Raw genomic sequence first — 15,120 nt, 5'->3', positions numbered from 1 at the left:
GCAGCTACAGGCCCCGTTGCAGCTACAGGCCCCGTTGCAGCTACAGGTCCCGTTGCAGCTACAGGCCCCGTTGCAGCTACAGGCCCCGTTGCAGCTACAGGCCCCGTTGCAGCTACAGGTCCTGTTGCAGCCTCAGACTGATGATGAAGGATAAAATTTAAAGATGGTCATCCAAAGAGTAGATCAAATACTGATCTTCACAACTTAGAAAAGTCAGAAATCATACTATGAGCTAATTACTTGCTTATACTAATTTGATTGACTCAATACATATGAATATTAATAAATATAAATAAAAATACATATTTATATTCAAGTCAGGTTGGTGTTTTCACGTGGTCGGCTAAAGGTACAACAGTTGGGAACATTATTCCCTTCTTTTGTTCATGAGATCAAAATATCAAAACCACCTGATGAATTTTAATGAAACTCTCCAGATGTGCAACTGATGAGCAGCTGGTGTCAGACCAGTTCAAGATGGCTGCCACAGCACGTCAAGGTGCTACAATCCAGTTTTACGGAGTCAAATGTGTGACTAAAGGACCGATGATGCCTCACGTTCAAATCAAACAGCTTTAACTGGTTTCTCATCACATGATCTCAGACCAGAACTGTGCTGTGCAAGGCAGCAGGCCACGTGCACGCCTTCCTTTCAACAAGACGTCTTTCAGTTAAATATCAGGAGTGGTTTCAAACTTTTGCACACTGCTGTAGCTACAGAAGTTATTCTGAGCGGTCATAATGTGACAATACGTGAGCTCTATGTGCACGTGTGAGATTTTACAGACAGCAACACAGAAGAAGCCGATGGACTGGCCAGGTCTGATGTTCAGACTGGGGCAGGAAGTGGGAAACACCAGCAGAGCTTAAAGTGCATGAAGGCAGATTTCTGGTGTTCCTACCAGAACGCACGTGAACTACGACCCTTTTGGCTTTTGATCGTCACCTGCCAGCAGCTGCTCAATTATTAAAAAATTAAACCAGTGAACCCATCAAATGTTTTCAGTGTTCATTCCCTGCATTAAACATTCTTTTTGTGGATCTTTCCTGCTGCACATAAAAATAAAACGTACGGTAGTTAGTGGTCGTAAAGCTACGGAAGAGGATTAGGGCCACGGTGCAATTTATTTTCCTTTAGTCTGAGATGAAGTCAGAATTATTTTTTCTTCATAATTTTGTCCTTTTTTTCTCTGAATTAAAAATAATAATTTTTTGCACCGTGGCACTAATCCTCTTCCATATCCTTGACATTTTATTCTGATTACTACAGGAAACATTCAAGTGTTCATTTAATTAAGTTTATTATAAGCTAAAAAGAAATAAACCAAAAAAACAAGTTATTTGGAACTCATTATTTAAAGTGGTACTTCAAATATTTAAAGTGGGGTTTGGTGGAAACCAGTCTGTAAAGAAATGTTTGAAGTCTAGTTTGTAGAAAGTTTCACTGAGACTGACCGCTGAGAACAACGAGCTGCCGTCTTCAAACTATTCTCTTCATGAGCTCTGGGTTTGGTTAAAAGTAGCAGCAGCAGCTAGCTGTAGCACAGCCTGCAGGGCCAACATAATGTTTCTGCTGGGATCGACTGAGTTTAGAAGAGTTTTCAGATGCAGACTAGGCTGAGGAGGGCACTGGGATCATTTGATGGGCCTGGATTAGTTCCTCACATTAACAAACCTCGGGAGTGACGACTGGTCCAATGAAACCGTGCTGAACGGCTAACTAGCTGCTTGGCTACAAACACTCAGCTCAGCAACAGTTAAAGGTTTTAGCTACTTTTAATCTACGGTTTGAGTTTCCAAACATTGAGCTTTATTTCTCCAAACTCAGGTCAGTCCATCTACAACAGGTAAGACATTTGTTCCACAGAACCCCACTGTAAAAGCTTGAACTTCTCCTTTAAGATGTTCAGGTGTTAATTTAATAAACGGCTGTACATCACCCCCCCAGAGATTACATCAGTGATCAAATAGTCTTTCTCTAGTTATTCCTCCCGAACACACAGCTCTGAGTGGACAAGAGACAAAGTGTTAAGTCAGCAGAAATTAGGACGATGGCCCCTCGATGCACATCACACGCGCGCCGCAGCTCAACGGTTTACACAAAACAACATTTAACTGAACATCAATCGTACATCATAAAGATTATCTTGATTTAAAAGTATTAGTAGTATGAATATATATATATATATATGATTATTTTCTGTAAATACCTGAGATACAAACCCATCGACTGGTTTCAGTAAGAGCACAACCGACGAGCGTCAAACGTCTGCTTGTGTCAGTTTGTCACTTCGCAGCCGTTCAGAACCTGATTTATTCTTTCAGCTCCGTTTGTCATTTGTAAACATCAACGTGATCCAGTTCAAAGTGTAGGACAAATCTTCGGACGGTCCAGTGCAACAGGAAACGGTCTTTTGTCTGAGCGAGCCGTTGGTCTCGTGCTGTCGGACCGAGTCCCAGCGCAGCAGCACGACTTCGTTCCCGTCAGATCTGGTGCCAGTGTCTCAACTAAACGTCCCGACGTCTTCATTTCAACTGAACAGCTGCTGGAGATGAACCGTCCTCTGCTGGTCCGGATTAAACTTCACATTTTCACACTTTTTAAAAATATATTTTTATTCACCGAATTAGAAATCTGTTGTTTAAAATGTTAAGTTCAAAAAAGAAGAAACAGAGTTGTCTGTGTGTTAGCAGGATTTTACAACCCTCCTCCAGATTATTACTGAACTAAGAAACTCAGCTACAGGTGAAATCAGCTAAATGTGGCTCTTTAAAAGTTTTTACTTCAAACTTCACACGGCCCCGACTAAATACAGCTAAATTAAATTATACTCAACTAAATCTTAGCTCGTCGGTTCTCTTTGGTCACAAACCTCAGAATGAAAACGTGTCGACTGGCTGAAGCAGAGAAGCAGCTGATTCCAGTCAAACCAACGGTTCATCCCCAGCTACTACTGGTCAAACAGGAAGAAGACTGGTATCCATGACTGGTCTGCCCACCAGTACCAACAGGCTGCACATGAGTGGCTCCGCAGCACTCCGATGATCAACTCACTTGTTGTTGACCAGGTATAAAAACATTACATCTGTAAACAGTTCGACAAGAACAGAAAACATGAGTTCGGTCTGGGGGTGGGCGACGGGCTGAACACTTTCCATCGGCGGTCCAACAACCGAGGATCGAGGACATAGTTGCAGATGTGAGTGTTTTTAAGGACGGTGGCGTTCGTTGTTCTCCAAACAGCTGAGGAAGTACCGGGAGGACGTTAGATCTGGGACAAGTTGGATTAGAGAGTTGTGATTTGACGAGCAGCTCTGTGGAGCCGACACCACGTCCTTCAGGGTGGGGTCGGCTCCACTCATGATTATAGACAGAAAACAAGCAGATGTGCTGAGTTAGTGGAGCAGTCTGTTTTCAACTTTAATCATGAACGTGCTGATTGTAAACAGCAGCTGACCCGAGTGGAAAACTACAGAACGCAGCTGGTTCCACATCGACTGGAAGCTACAGAAGATCTGTTGATGGTACGTGAGGCTTGGGTCTGATTTCATGGCCCTTTGTAACCGCGGGGGGAACGCAGCAGTTCCACGCTTCATCTCCAGGTCATGATCTTTGCAGTTCAAATGTAGAGCCATTAAGTGACAGCTGCTCTGAACACAGATCTGCATGAGAAGACCCCTCACTCATTTATCATCTCTGCTCACAGGACAACACCGAACACACCACAGTACAGTGTGGTCAGCTGTGTAACATCTAGGGCATCTTCACCTCGGGGGCGGGGTCCCTATGGTTGCCAGTCTTTACACATTAATGTCTGTGTTGGGTTGTTCTGAGGGGACGGCAGTTACACAAACATGGTGTCACATGTTCAGTGTTGTCCCGTGACAACGTGCAACTACCTGAGTTCTCACTTTGTGACACACCGTACACATTTAGATTTATTATCTTTTCTATCTCATAAAACCACAGCTGGAACTAAATCAGGCTTGTTGCACCTGAACAGGGCGTGTCCACGTCCAGATGTAAAATGTGGGTTTATTTACAGATCTGAATATTTCAAAGGGGAAATTACTTGAAATCATCCTATAAAAAGTTACTGCCAGTGGCCTTCAGGGGTCCATGTTTCGTCCATTCGTCCAACCCCAGTAGAGTCTGAAGGGTGTTTGAGAATAAAGTGACAGCGTGGATCAAAGATCCACCACACGCTCCCAGGACTGAGCAGGTGAACGGTGCCTTCAGGGACTGGTTTCCCTCCGCTCACAGATCCACACGAGCAGAAACGATGACGTCAGACCGACCAGTCACAAGCAGCCGTGACGGCTCGTTTTCTGTCCTTCCATCTGAAATGTGTGTTTAAGACGGCCGGGTGGTGCTTGAAGCCACTCAGGAGGTAGAAGAGGGCGAGCTCTGCGCCGCGTCACACAGGACCTGCTCCAGCACCGTCAGCAGGTGCTTCAGGCCGTACATGTAGCCCTGATCGTAGCCGTCACTTGGAAAAACATGAGCAAAATCAATCATCCTGACCTCCACCTCCAGGTCCTCCGTGTTATCTGGACCTCCACCTCTAGGTCCTTTCATCCCTCCCTCCTCCTCCTCTGTCCTGCTGCTCATCTTCCTCTCTTCTTCTGCATCATTTCCTGTCAGTGATGATTCGTCTCCGTTTTCATTGGGCGATAGTTTCAGAGAGCCGGTGTGTTGACGTGTGTTGTCTTCTTCACAGAGAGCTGAAGCAGGACCTCCTGAAGCCGACGCTGTCCTCACCTGAGCAGACACACTGTTGTTCAGGTGGCACGCCCTCCCACACAGCAGATATCCTTTTCTCCTCTGATTGGTGTAATTAGTGGCCTCCTCGGTGTTGTTGTTGTGCTCGACCGCTTCATTTTCACGATTCAGCCCCTCCTCGTTGGCTCCATGGTCCTGGTCCTGACCACCATCACCCATTAACAGCAGCTTGGTGGTTTTCTTCTTAGTATCGACAACTGATGGGTTATTGAGGAGAGAAGATAGGGAGGATGGGGAGGAAGAGGAGGGGAGGCCCTCATACACAAAGAGAAGAGAGCTGGCATAGAAGGCCAGCTGGTGCTGGGAATTAAACCAGTGGAGAATTTGACGCACTCTGTGTACACTGGCCCAAATGGCGTCCTTCCTCAAATAAGCACCATTGTTGAAAAATGTTGCCAAACCTGGAGAGACGGAGGAGGACAGACAACTTGAGGCTGGACGCACTCGTCCCTTAATGACGTGCGTTAGATTAACAATGATCAGAAAACACTGAAGAATGAAACCTGAATTATTTCACTTTAGAAGAAAATGAGTTTAAGAAAAGACTTCAGCACCAAAAAGTATAAAGTTTTTGATCTTTTGAAGTGGAGTTCTGTAGAAATGTTATGAACAGTTTTTACTGCAAAAATTTGATGATATTACTGCAAGAAATGCTAAAGCTAGCTGCTACTTGTTCTTGTGAATAATCATAACATTCTGCATAGATTAAAGGCCTGGCATTCCTTGAAAGAATGATTTTGCCCACCACCCTTCACTGAGTTACATTACGATCATCTTATGATGAAATGGAACATTAACGTTACTACCCTCTAGTGTTCCTTAGGGGAAAATCAACAAGGGGGATCCCAATATATGTGCACATTTTCAAGGACTCAAGGTTCTTTATTTGTCATGTGGTGCATGTGGTGGAACGAAATTATGTACACAGGGTCCCAGTTACATCCAACAAGAAAATGTAAAAGAAAAACAGTGATAAGATCCATTTCAATTCAATTCAGTTTATTTCTAAAGCTCCAAATCACAACAAAGTTTTCTCAGGGACTTTACAGGAACAGTCACATAAAAGCCAGTTAGTAAAGTTCTCTATCTGAGGAATCCAGCAGACAAGATGAATCTTGGCTTCGTTGCAGTCTCCCATCCTGAGCACGCACAGTTCCAAGATATGAACGTGTCTCATCAATCATGACAGCCTCACATTATCTCGCCTTCAGCATCCCAGGACGAACCTCAACTAGCCCTTCCACCCTGAGAACGGGGGCTTTTAAACTCCCTCAGCAACCTTTGTCAAAGTAATGGATTTGTCTTACAATGAGTCTTCAGACTGTGCCTCCTCATTCGTAGGCATGATGACCCATTTAAGAAAATCACCGAGGTGCTCCTTCCACTGTACAACAATATCCCCAGTCCGAGTCAGATGTTTCCTATCCAAACCAAGCACAAACTGGTACAGGGCTCGCTTTCCTTTTCCAAGTCACAAACAGTTTGCTGGAACCTCCTTGAAGCTAAATGAAATTCCTTGTTCATCGTCTCTCTGAATTTGTTCTACATCACAGTTTTGGCATCCACAACCACAGATGCTGTAGTCCTTCTGGCCATATTATACCATCAGCTGCTTTTGAAGTCCTCTGGAACAGTCACCCTAAAAATATCCTATTTTGGCTTGATGGCCTCCACCAACACTGGTTGCCACCATGACAGACACCAAAACCCTTCAGGCCACAGGCCCTGGAAGGTGCATCTGCAAAAGAGGCTCTGAACATAACCATTAATGTCCCTGAACCCTGGGACATGTCTTTTTTTTTTTTCTTGAAGGTGTAAATTGAAGATCTCTTGGACAGGGAGCTGCAACAGATGTTCCCAGTTTACCCTCACTACTTGTTTGGGTCTGTCTGGTAACCTTCCCAGACATCCCAACCTTCCTGCTTGTCACCAGTTCCAATTCACTACCAAGTGGTGAAAAGCTGACAATGCCCTTTTTATACCAGTGTCCAAAACATCGAACCCAAGTTCCATCGACACAATTGCAAAGTTGATCATCAACATTTGGCCTAAGGTGGCCTGGTACCAAGTACACGTAAGGACTGCTCTGTGCTACATGTTCATTTGGTCAAAATACAATTTTTTTTATCTAATCAAAAGATTGTTAAGACAACTTTCTACAAGATGCAAAATATGTAGGGATGCACGATATTAGATTTTTGGCTGATATTCGATACAGATATTTTAAATATATGTTCCTTTGTCAGAACATAGCATCTTATTTTGGCTTATTTGCTACAAAAGCTGTGCAACAGCTGTAAGATCTGGTGACATATAACAGCCATATGATCTGCACAGCACTTTAACTTTTATTGAATGAAAAGTGTTAAATGTTGTTCATTAACATTAATCACCTGCGATGCTGTCTCACCTGTGGAGGCTTGTTGCAGGTTCCTATAGCTGCAGTGTGGATCCTCTGCACTCTGTGCATGAAGGACAGACTCTTTCAGTTCAAAGTTTTGTGTATCCATGGTGCTGTGAGACTGATCATGCTAACGGGGCTAACACCACGTCCAAATGTCCAAATGGTAAAACTCACCCAAGTGCTATCAGCTGTTAGCTTCCCAGTGACGCCAGAAATGACGGCTTGTAACTCCAGTAAGGTTACGTTAGAAAAATATCTCAGACTGGGGACCATGTAGAGAACGTGGTCCATAAATCTTCAGAATCCAACATCCTCACCAACGAGAAAAGAAACTTCCACACCGCCGACATTTTGAACTTTCCTCTCCGCCGTGAGATCAGGTAGGTGCACGTGACATCATCGTGTTGTGCTGGTGCTGCACGCAAACGCCTTTTATATCGACGAGTTATTTTAATGGAATGGCCGATGTCCGATATTGAACTTTAATGCTAATATCGTCCGATACCGTGCCGATAATATTGTGCATCCCTAAAAATAAGAACTGTTCATAATTTTCTCACAGTACCCCACTTCTGATCTGATCTTTAGTTTTAATGAGCATGTTTAAAATATACACAAGCACAAATGAACATACATACCATCTTTAACCGTGTCCTTAACCAGACTCCTTCCATAGTGTTGGTTATAGGAATCAAAGGTGTCCCTCTGCACATTATATACCTGAAAAAAACAAGAGGAACATCTAATATTTACATAGCTTAGTTTCTGGTGGGTTGCACAGTGATGCCATTGATATAGCACTGGTAAGAAGGTCTTGGGTTGAATTCCCAGCTGGGTCCTTTCTGTGAGTTTGCATGTTCTCACTGTGCATGTGAGGGTTTTCTCCAGATATACTGGTTCCCTCCCACATTCCTAACGCCAATGTGAGATTAATTAGTGACTTTAAATTGACATGAGCCAGTGGTTGTCTGTATGTGTCCCTGTCATATACTGGATCTCTTCAGGGTTTACCCCGCCTCTTGAACAGTGATTGATTGATTGATGGATAGATTTGGGAATAGATTGATGGACATTGTTTATAAAACCAAAATTATTGCCTTACCACAGTACTTAATTTGAGCCGGATCTTGCCGGAACAGAATCCAGGAACTCTCTTATTTTGACAGGGTGTGTTCCGGTAAATGTTTGCTTGGATCCGGTAACTGTCAGACTTACTAATAATAAAATGATGGACAAATATGACCGTCTTGAATGAATAAAACTTATACTGGATATGTAAACTGACAATAATTACATAAACACTCATTTTAAACACAACAGCCACAAGTTACGAGCATACGATCGGCCTCTTCAAATGAAGCATTTCTGCGTCCACCCTTAAAGAAATCTTGAAAGAGCGGTGGGGTGAGTGCTGAGCAGGCAGGCTTGTCGTACGTGAGCAAGAGCCTGGAGGTTTCACATATGTGGAGTCAGACAACAAACGGACAGAGTGGGCTCGCTTTCGAGCCAGACTCACTTGATGGAACTGTCAAAAAAAAAAAGGGGGGGGGGGGCTTAACAGAAGTGGAGTGTTTACAAATGTAGATGAACGTAGAAGTTTAACAACCTGTTAAAATACACCAAAATGCAGGAAACTGCATCTACTTTATTCAAATGTAATGTAAATGTTAAAGTAATTTAATACAAAATCCTATTATAACAAAAGACGGATAAATAAATCATAAATTGTTTCATGCCACGGAACCAGAGGATGAGGAACTTATCCATAAAGTTCCTCTTCCAGTGTCAGAATAAATTTACAAGAAACACATTTAGAAAATAACGACCATGTTTTTATACTGATGCCTCCTCCGTGTGCTCAGATGATAAGAGCCCTCAGGGTATGCTATAGTTGGCAGTTATGGCTGTCATAAAAGTTTAAAAAGCACCTGCATCATTAGTGCAAGTTCTTAAATTGGTTGTTTTAACAAGAGCATGTATGTAAGAGCATGTATGTAAGAGCATGTATGTAAGAGCATGCACAAGAAAAAGCTGTAAACTGATGCAAAATATATGTAGGTCATAATGTCAGTAAAACATGGAGAAATAAAAATCTAGGCTGTTCTGTATAGATTCTTCTTTTTTTTAGAGAATTAAAAAAAATATTAATAAACCCAAAGTACAAAACCAAACATTACATCCATCCTTTAAACCAGTGGTGTCCAAACTTTTTCTGCTTCGATTTACAAGAAAATCTGAAAACCAAGAAAATCTAAATTTGATCTGTTACAGATCTGTTATCTGTTTTGATTTTTCTTTATTTTGTTAAGATACAAAATAAAGAAAAATCCGTAAAACTAAAAAAGGCACAACACTTGGCACGAAATTAAGCTAGTGATAGCAAAACTGTGACACACAAGCTAGCATTAGCTTACTATACATTCAAATAACATATTTCAGCTCAAATAGGCCAGATAACATTCTGTGGTCAAAGAAACAACACACAAGTACATATGTACAATTTATACACGTGAATCAAGTGGTGAAGAGTGGTGGAGGCTGCACAGCTGCACAAAGAAAAGCTCTGCAGAGAGTGGTGAAGGCTGCACAGAAGATGTTGGAGTCAGCCTCCCCACCATCACAGACATCTACACCTCCAGATGCAGGAAGAGGGCCACCTGCATCATGAAGGACCACACTCACCCAGCACACACACTTTTTGCCCCGCTCCCCTCAGGAAGGAGGTTGAGGAGCATTAAGTGTAGAACCACTAGACTGAGGAACAGCTTCTACCCTGAGGCTGTTAGACTCATGAATCTCTAACCAGAATAATCACTGTGAAAAATCACATTGTGTTGCTGCTGATCTGTTTCATGTTGTTGCTGATCTGTTTCAATGTTGCTGCTGATCTGTTTCAATGTTGCTGCTGATCTGTTTCAAGTTGATGTGTTCATGTGTGCTCATCTGCTCACACAGACTCATATTCATGTTCGTGCTGCTGTTCGACGTAATGTTTTTATGTTATGAGTGCTTAGTGTATATTTAGTTGATGTTTTTCTTAGTTCATATCTTAGATGTCATCATTGTTTTTCTTTTACATTTTATTGTTGGATGTAACTGGGACCTCGTGTGCATAATTTCGCGCCACCACATGAGGTGCGAATGACAATAAAGAATCTCTGACTCTGACTCAAGCAAGAAAAATGTATTCTATCAGGACCCAGGTCATCATCTTACCTCCGGTAGGCCAAAGCAGCATCTGGCATGTCTGTGAATGCTCCTGGCTATGTAACCTGCGTGAGCTGCGTTCAAGTGCAGTAGGACATATTCACTGCTCTGCTCAAACAAGTAGCTGCTAATACAAAAGTTAACCGATTCAAATCATGACTGATTTGGTGGAACTTGAAGCATCACTTAGAGTAATATTATTAATCTGTTACATTAGCAGTGCCCCCCCCCCCCCCCAAATCATACTGTGCACCACACACTTGGGGAACCACTGCTTTAAACTAACAGACTAAAGATGCAACATATGAGCCCAACATGTCAACTTACTCTCATGCCGAGGATTAGGAAACCAATCTCCTCCATCAGTGGGTATTTCCTGATCTGCTGCTCTCGTTTCTCCTGTGAGGCAAATGGGTCGTAGCTCCTCTGGCCCAGCTTCACATCCATGATGCAAGGCCTGACAAATCGACTCGTTACGTCCTCCAGCTTCAGGTAAAGGTCTGCATCAGTGACAGAGAAGAGTCATGACTTGAATCACACACTTCTCTGCTGTTCACAACTGTCTGACTCCCACTGAGATGTGTCTTCCTGCTCACGACACAAGTTAAACTCTACAGAAAGTAGCTCAAGAAGTTCATCAAAAAAAACTCAGAATCATCACGGTTACTTCAACAAAAATTAATGTGGATTGTTAAACATGAGAGCTCTCTGTACGCAACTGATTTAACAACTTATCATCGTGTTGGTTTATTTTGTCTCTCAGAAACCTTGTTGCTTACAGAGTAGCTCTGACACAAATTATGTTTAATCTCCATAATGATTTTGGCGCATATGTGCTCTTGGCACCAGGACACCCTAGGCCGCAGTTCGATGATCGACTTTGTTGTCGTCTCATCTGAGCTGCGGCCGCATGTCTTGGACACTTGGGTGAAGAGAGGGAAGGAGCTGTCCACTGACTACTAACTGGTGGGGAGTCGGCTCCAATGGTGGTGGAGGATGCCAGTCAGATCTGGCAAGTCCAAACGTATTGTGAGGGTCTGCTGGGAACGTCTGGCAGAGTCTCCCGTGAGACGGCGCTTTAACTCCCACCTTGAGCTTGAAACACGTTCCGGGGGAGGTGGGGGACATTGAGTCTGAGTGAGCTATGTTCCTCTATTGTCGAGGCGGCTTATCAGAGTTGTGACCGCAAGGTTGTTTGTGCCTGTCACGGTGGCAACCCTCAAACCCGGTGGTGGACACCGGCAGTGAGGGATGCCATCAGGCTGAAGAAGGAGTCCTATCGAGCCTTTTTGACCTGTGGAACCCCAGAAGTACCGGCAGTCCAAGCAGCATGCAGTTCGGGTGGTCGCTGAGGCAAAAACTCGGGGGTGGGAGGAGTTCGGAGAGGCCATGGAGAATGACTTCCATACGGCTTCGAGGCGATTCTGGTCCACCATCTGGCGTCTCAGGGGGGCGGGGGGGTGAAGCGGTACATCACCAACACTGTTTATAGTGGGGGTGGTGTGCTGCTGACCTCAACTCGGGATGTCGTGGGTCAGTGGGCAGAGTACTTCGAAGACCTACTCAATCCCACCGGCACGTCTTCCACTGAGGAAGCAGAGCCTGGGGACTTTGGGTCGGGCTCTCCAATCTCTGGTGCTGAGGTCACTGAGGTGGTTAAAAAGCTCCTCGGTGGCAGGGCCCTGGGGGTGGATGAGATTCGCTCGAAGTTCCTTAAGGCTCTGGATGTCCAGGGGGTTGTGTTGGCTTACACGACTACAATATTGCATGGACATCGGGGTCAGTTCCCCTGGATTGGCAAACCAGGGTGGTGATCCCCCTATTCAAAAAGGGGGGCCGTAGAGTGTGTTCCAACTACAGGGGGATCGCACTCTTAAGCCTCCCATGTAAGGTCTATTCAGGGGTTCTGGAGAGGAGGGTCCATCAGACAGTGGAACCTCGGATTCAGGGGGAGCAGTGTGGTTTTCATCCTAGTCGTGGAACACTGGACCAGCTCCACAACCTCAGCAGGGTCCTGGAGGGTGCGTGGGAGTTTGCCAAACCAGTCTACATGTGCTTTGTGCACTTGGAGAAGGCGTTCAACCACGTCCCTCGGGGAACCCTGTGGGAAGTACTCCGGGAGTAGGCATAGGGTACCAAAGGGTACCAGGCCCTTTGATACGGGCTGTTAGGTCCCTGTACGACTGGTGTCAGAGCTTGGTCCGCATTGCCCGGCAGTAAGTCGGGCTCATTCCCGGTGAGAGTTGGACTCCGCCAAGGTTGCTTTTTGTCACCAATTCTGTTCATAACTTATATGGACAGAATTTCTAGGCAGAGCCAAGGTGTTGAGGGGATCCGTTTTGGTGGCCTTAGGATCACGTCTCTGTTTTTTGCAGATGATGTGGTCCTAGTGGCTTTATCAGGTCGTGATCTACAGTTTTCACTGGAACAATTTGCAACAGAGTGTGACGCGGGCGGGAAGAGGATCAGTTCCTCCAAATCTGAGGCCATGGTCTCGAGCCGGAAATGGGTAGAGCGCCCTCTCTGGGTCGGAGAGGAGGTCCTGCCCCAAGTGAAGGAGTTTAAGTATCTTGGGGGTCTTGCTTACGAATGAGAGAAAAATGAAGCGAGAGATTGATAGGCAGATAGATGCAGCGTCTGCAGTGAAGCAGGCGCTATACCGGTCTGTTGTGGTGAAGAGAGAGCTGAGTCAAAAGGCGAAGCTCTCAATTTACCGGTCGATCTACGTTCCTACCCTCATCTATGGTCATGAGCTTTGGGTGGTGACCGAAAGAACGAGATCTCAGATACAAGCGGCCGAAATGAGTTTTCTCCACAGGGTGCCTGGGCTCTCCCTTAGAGATATGGTGAGAAGTTTGATCATCCGGGAGGGACTCAGAGTAGAGTCGCTGCTTCTCCACGTCGAGAGAAGCCAGTTGAGGTGGCTCGGGCATCTGTTTAGGATGCCTCCTGGACGCCTCCCTGGTGAGGTGTTCCGGACACGTCCCATGGGAGGAGACCCAGAGGAAGACCCAGGACACGCTGGAGGGACTATGTTTCTCGGCTGGCCTGAGAATGCTTTGGGATTCCCCCGGAGGAGCTGGACCAAGTGGCTGGGGAGAGGGAAGTCTGGGCCTCCTTACTTAGGCTGCTACCCCCGCGACCTGACCCCGGATAAGAGGAAGAAAATGGATGGATGGATGGATGGATGCTTTTGTAAAGCACAGCTGCAGAATTGCTGTTTTATGTGATAATTCTGTATTTTCGACTCGGTTTTGAAGTTAATGCAGTACAACCTTTTTCTTTTCATTCAAATAATAATAATAATAATAATAATAATAATAATAAAAATAATAATCTTGACCAGTAAGTTTTGTTTTTGTCTCATATTTATGCAAATATTTTTTTTAACTAAAACTCTTGAATTTACTTTGTGTATTTTGAGACATTAAGTGTTCATCAGCTTTATAAAAAATGCTGATTGTTATTCTGTATTTTCACGTTTTTCCTCTCATGGTCATTATATTTTTATAAATCAAATGATCTGAAAATGCAAACTTAAGAGTTTCATGAGTTTTACAACAAAACACTGAGGTCCTTGTAGACTGACATTAAATACTGTTACAGAGCAGAGTTTCTGATTCATTTCAAATATTAGGGTTAAAAACGTTTCTGTGCTCCAGATTTAAGAGATTTTCATTTCAAGATCAGATGTACTAACTTTACTCCAACAGTACGAAGGAGCTTTCAGAAATGAAGCGAGCCTCGCAGAACACAACGTAATAAACGTGCAACTAACATCTAACATATCAGTTTCAAAATGACACGACAAATTGAGTTTAGCAACTCTCTTTGTGGATAACTTTTTGTTTTTTTGTATTAAATGCAAGGTTGCTGTGCATCAACACTGATCTTCCCTTGAAAAAAAAAATATATATATACATTTTTTTCTACTTCTGACCGTTCTCTTCTTCATGGGTCACCACAGTGAACTAACTTGTGCGAAGACTTGGTGATTGTTTTTCTGCTGGATGTCCTTCCTGATGCAACCACAGACCACCGAGCTACCACAGCCTCTGTGTGGAGCAGAGAGCTGCCATCTTTTTGCAGATGGTGGGGTTAAGGGCCTTGCTCAAAGGCCCAGGGTGGGGCAAATGAGGGTGGAGACAGGTGTGGGTGCTTCACCTTTCCCACCCACATTTTGCTGTTGTCGGTACGTGGAGTTGAACCGGCAACCTTCCGATCACAGGCCCACATTCTCTAACCTCTGTGCCACCACTCCCCATAATCCCTTGAAAATAACCGTTGTTTAATTCTGCAAATAGCTGGTTACACAAATCAAATGTCGTCACTTCATCACGCGGAGCCGTGGAAGCAGCTTAACCTTTTCACATGGCGAACGTTTCGCTCCGTTCGTGACACAAAGGCAAATTACAGGTGGGTTCACGTCAACCCCCTCACCGCCTCGGTCCATTCAGAGCTCACACGGAGGCAGCTAAGGGTGTCTAAGCCCTGGCCTGAGGCGTCTTGTAAAAGAGCCTCTCACCACTAAGGCTGAACCCGTATATGAAGGTAGATTATTTCAGCTGCTTGTATCTGGAGTTTTATGTTTCGGTCATGAAATAAGGTTTGGAGCATGAACAGACTAGTAATCCCAGAGCTTCGCCTTTCAGCTCAGCAGACTGGAGCAACACCCTCTTTATTGGGTTAATGATACTGTGGTGAATGTGTTAAAAAATTAAATAAA

At 44.4% G+C, this 15,120-nt stretch overlaps 1 protein-coding gene across 1 annotated transcript in view; it reads right to left on the bottom strand.

Annotated features, from left to right (window-relative positions):
- Window positions 1-4,011: 4,011 nt before the first annotated feature.
- ipmkb (inositol polyphosphate multikinase b) overlaps window positions 4,012-15,120 on the bottom strand; it is a 39,663-nt gene continuing 28,554 nt past the window's right edge. Inside the window, exons 4-6 of the mRNA XM_037691716.1 lie at window positions 10,722-10,894; window positions 7,826-7,907; window positions 4,012-5,184 (exon numbers count right to left, since the gene is read on the bottom strand). Of these exons, the coding sequence (XP_037547644.1) occupies window positions 4,385-5,184; window positions 7,826-7,907; window positions 10,722-10,894 (1,055 nt within the window). The 3' untranslated portion in view covers window positions 4,012-4,384. The remainder of the gene's footprint in view (window positions 5,185-7,825; window positions 7,908-10,721; window positions 10,895-15,120) is intronic.

Source organism: Nematolebias whitei, chromosome 17 (genome assembly GCF_014905685.2).
Source record: "Nematolebias whitei isolate Nwh7 chromosome 17, NemWhi1, whole genome shotgun sequence".
NCBI lineage: Eukaryota > Metazoa > Chordata > Actinopteri > Cyprinodontiformes > Rivulidae > Nematolebias > Nematolebias whitei.
Note: the sequence above shows the minus strand (reverse complement) of the source record. Positions and strands in the feature narration are given on the sequence as shown.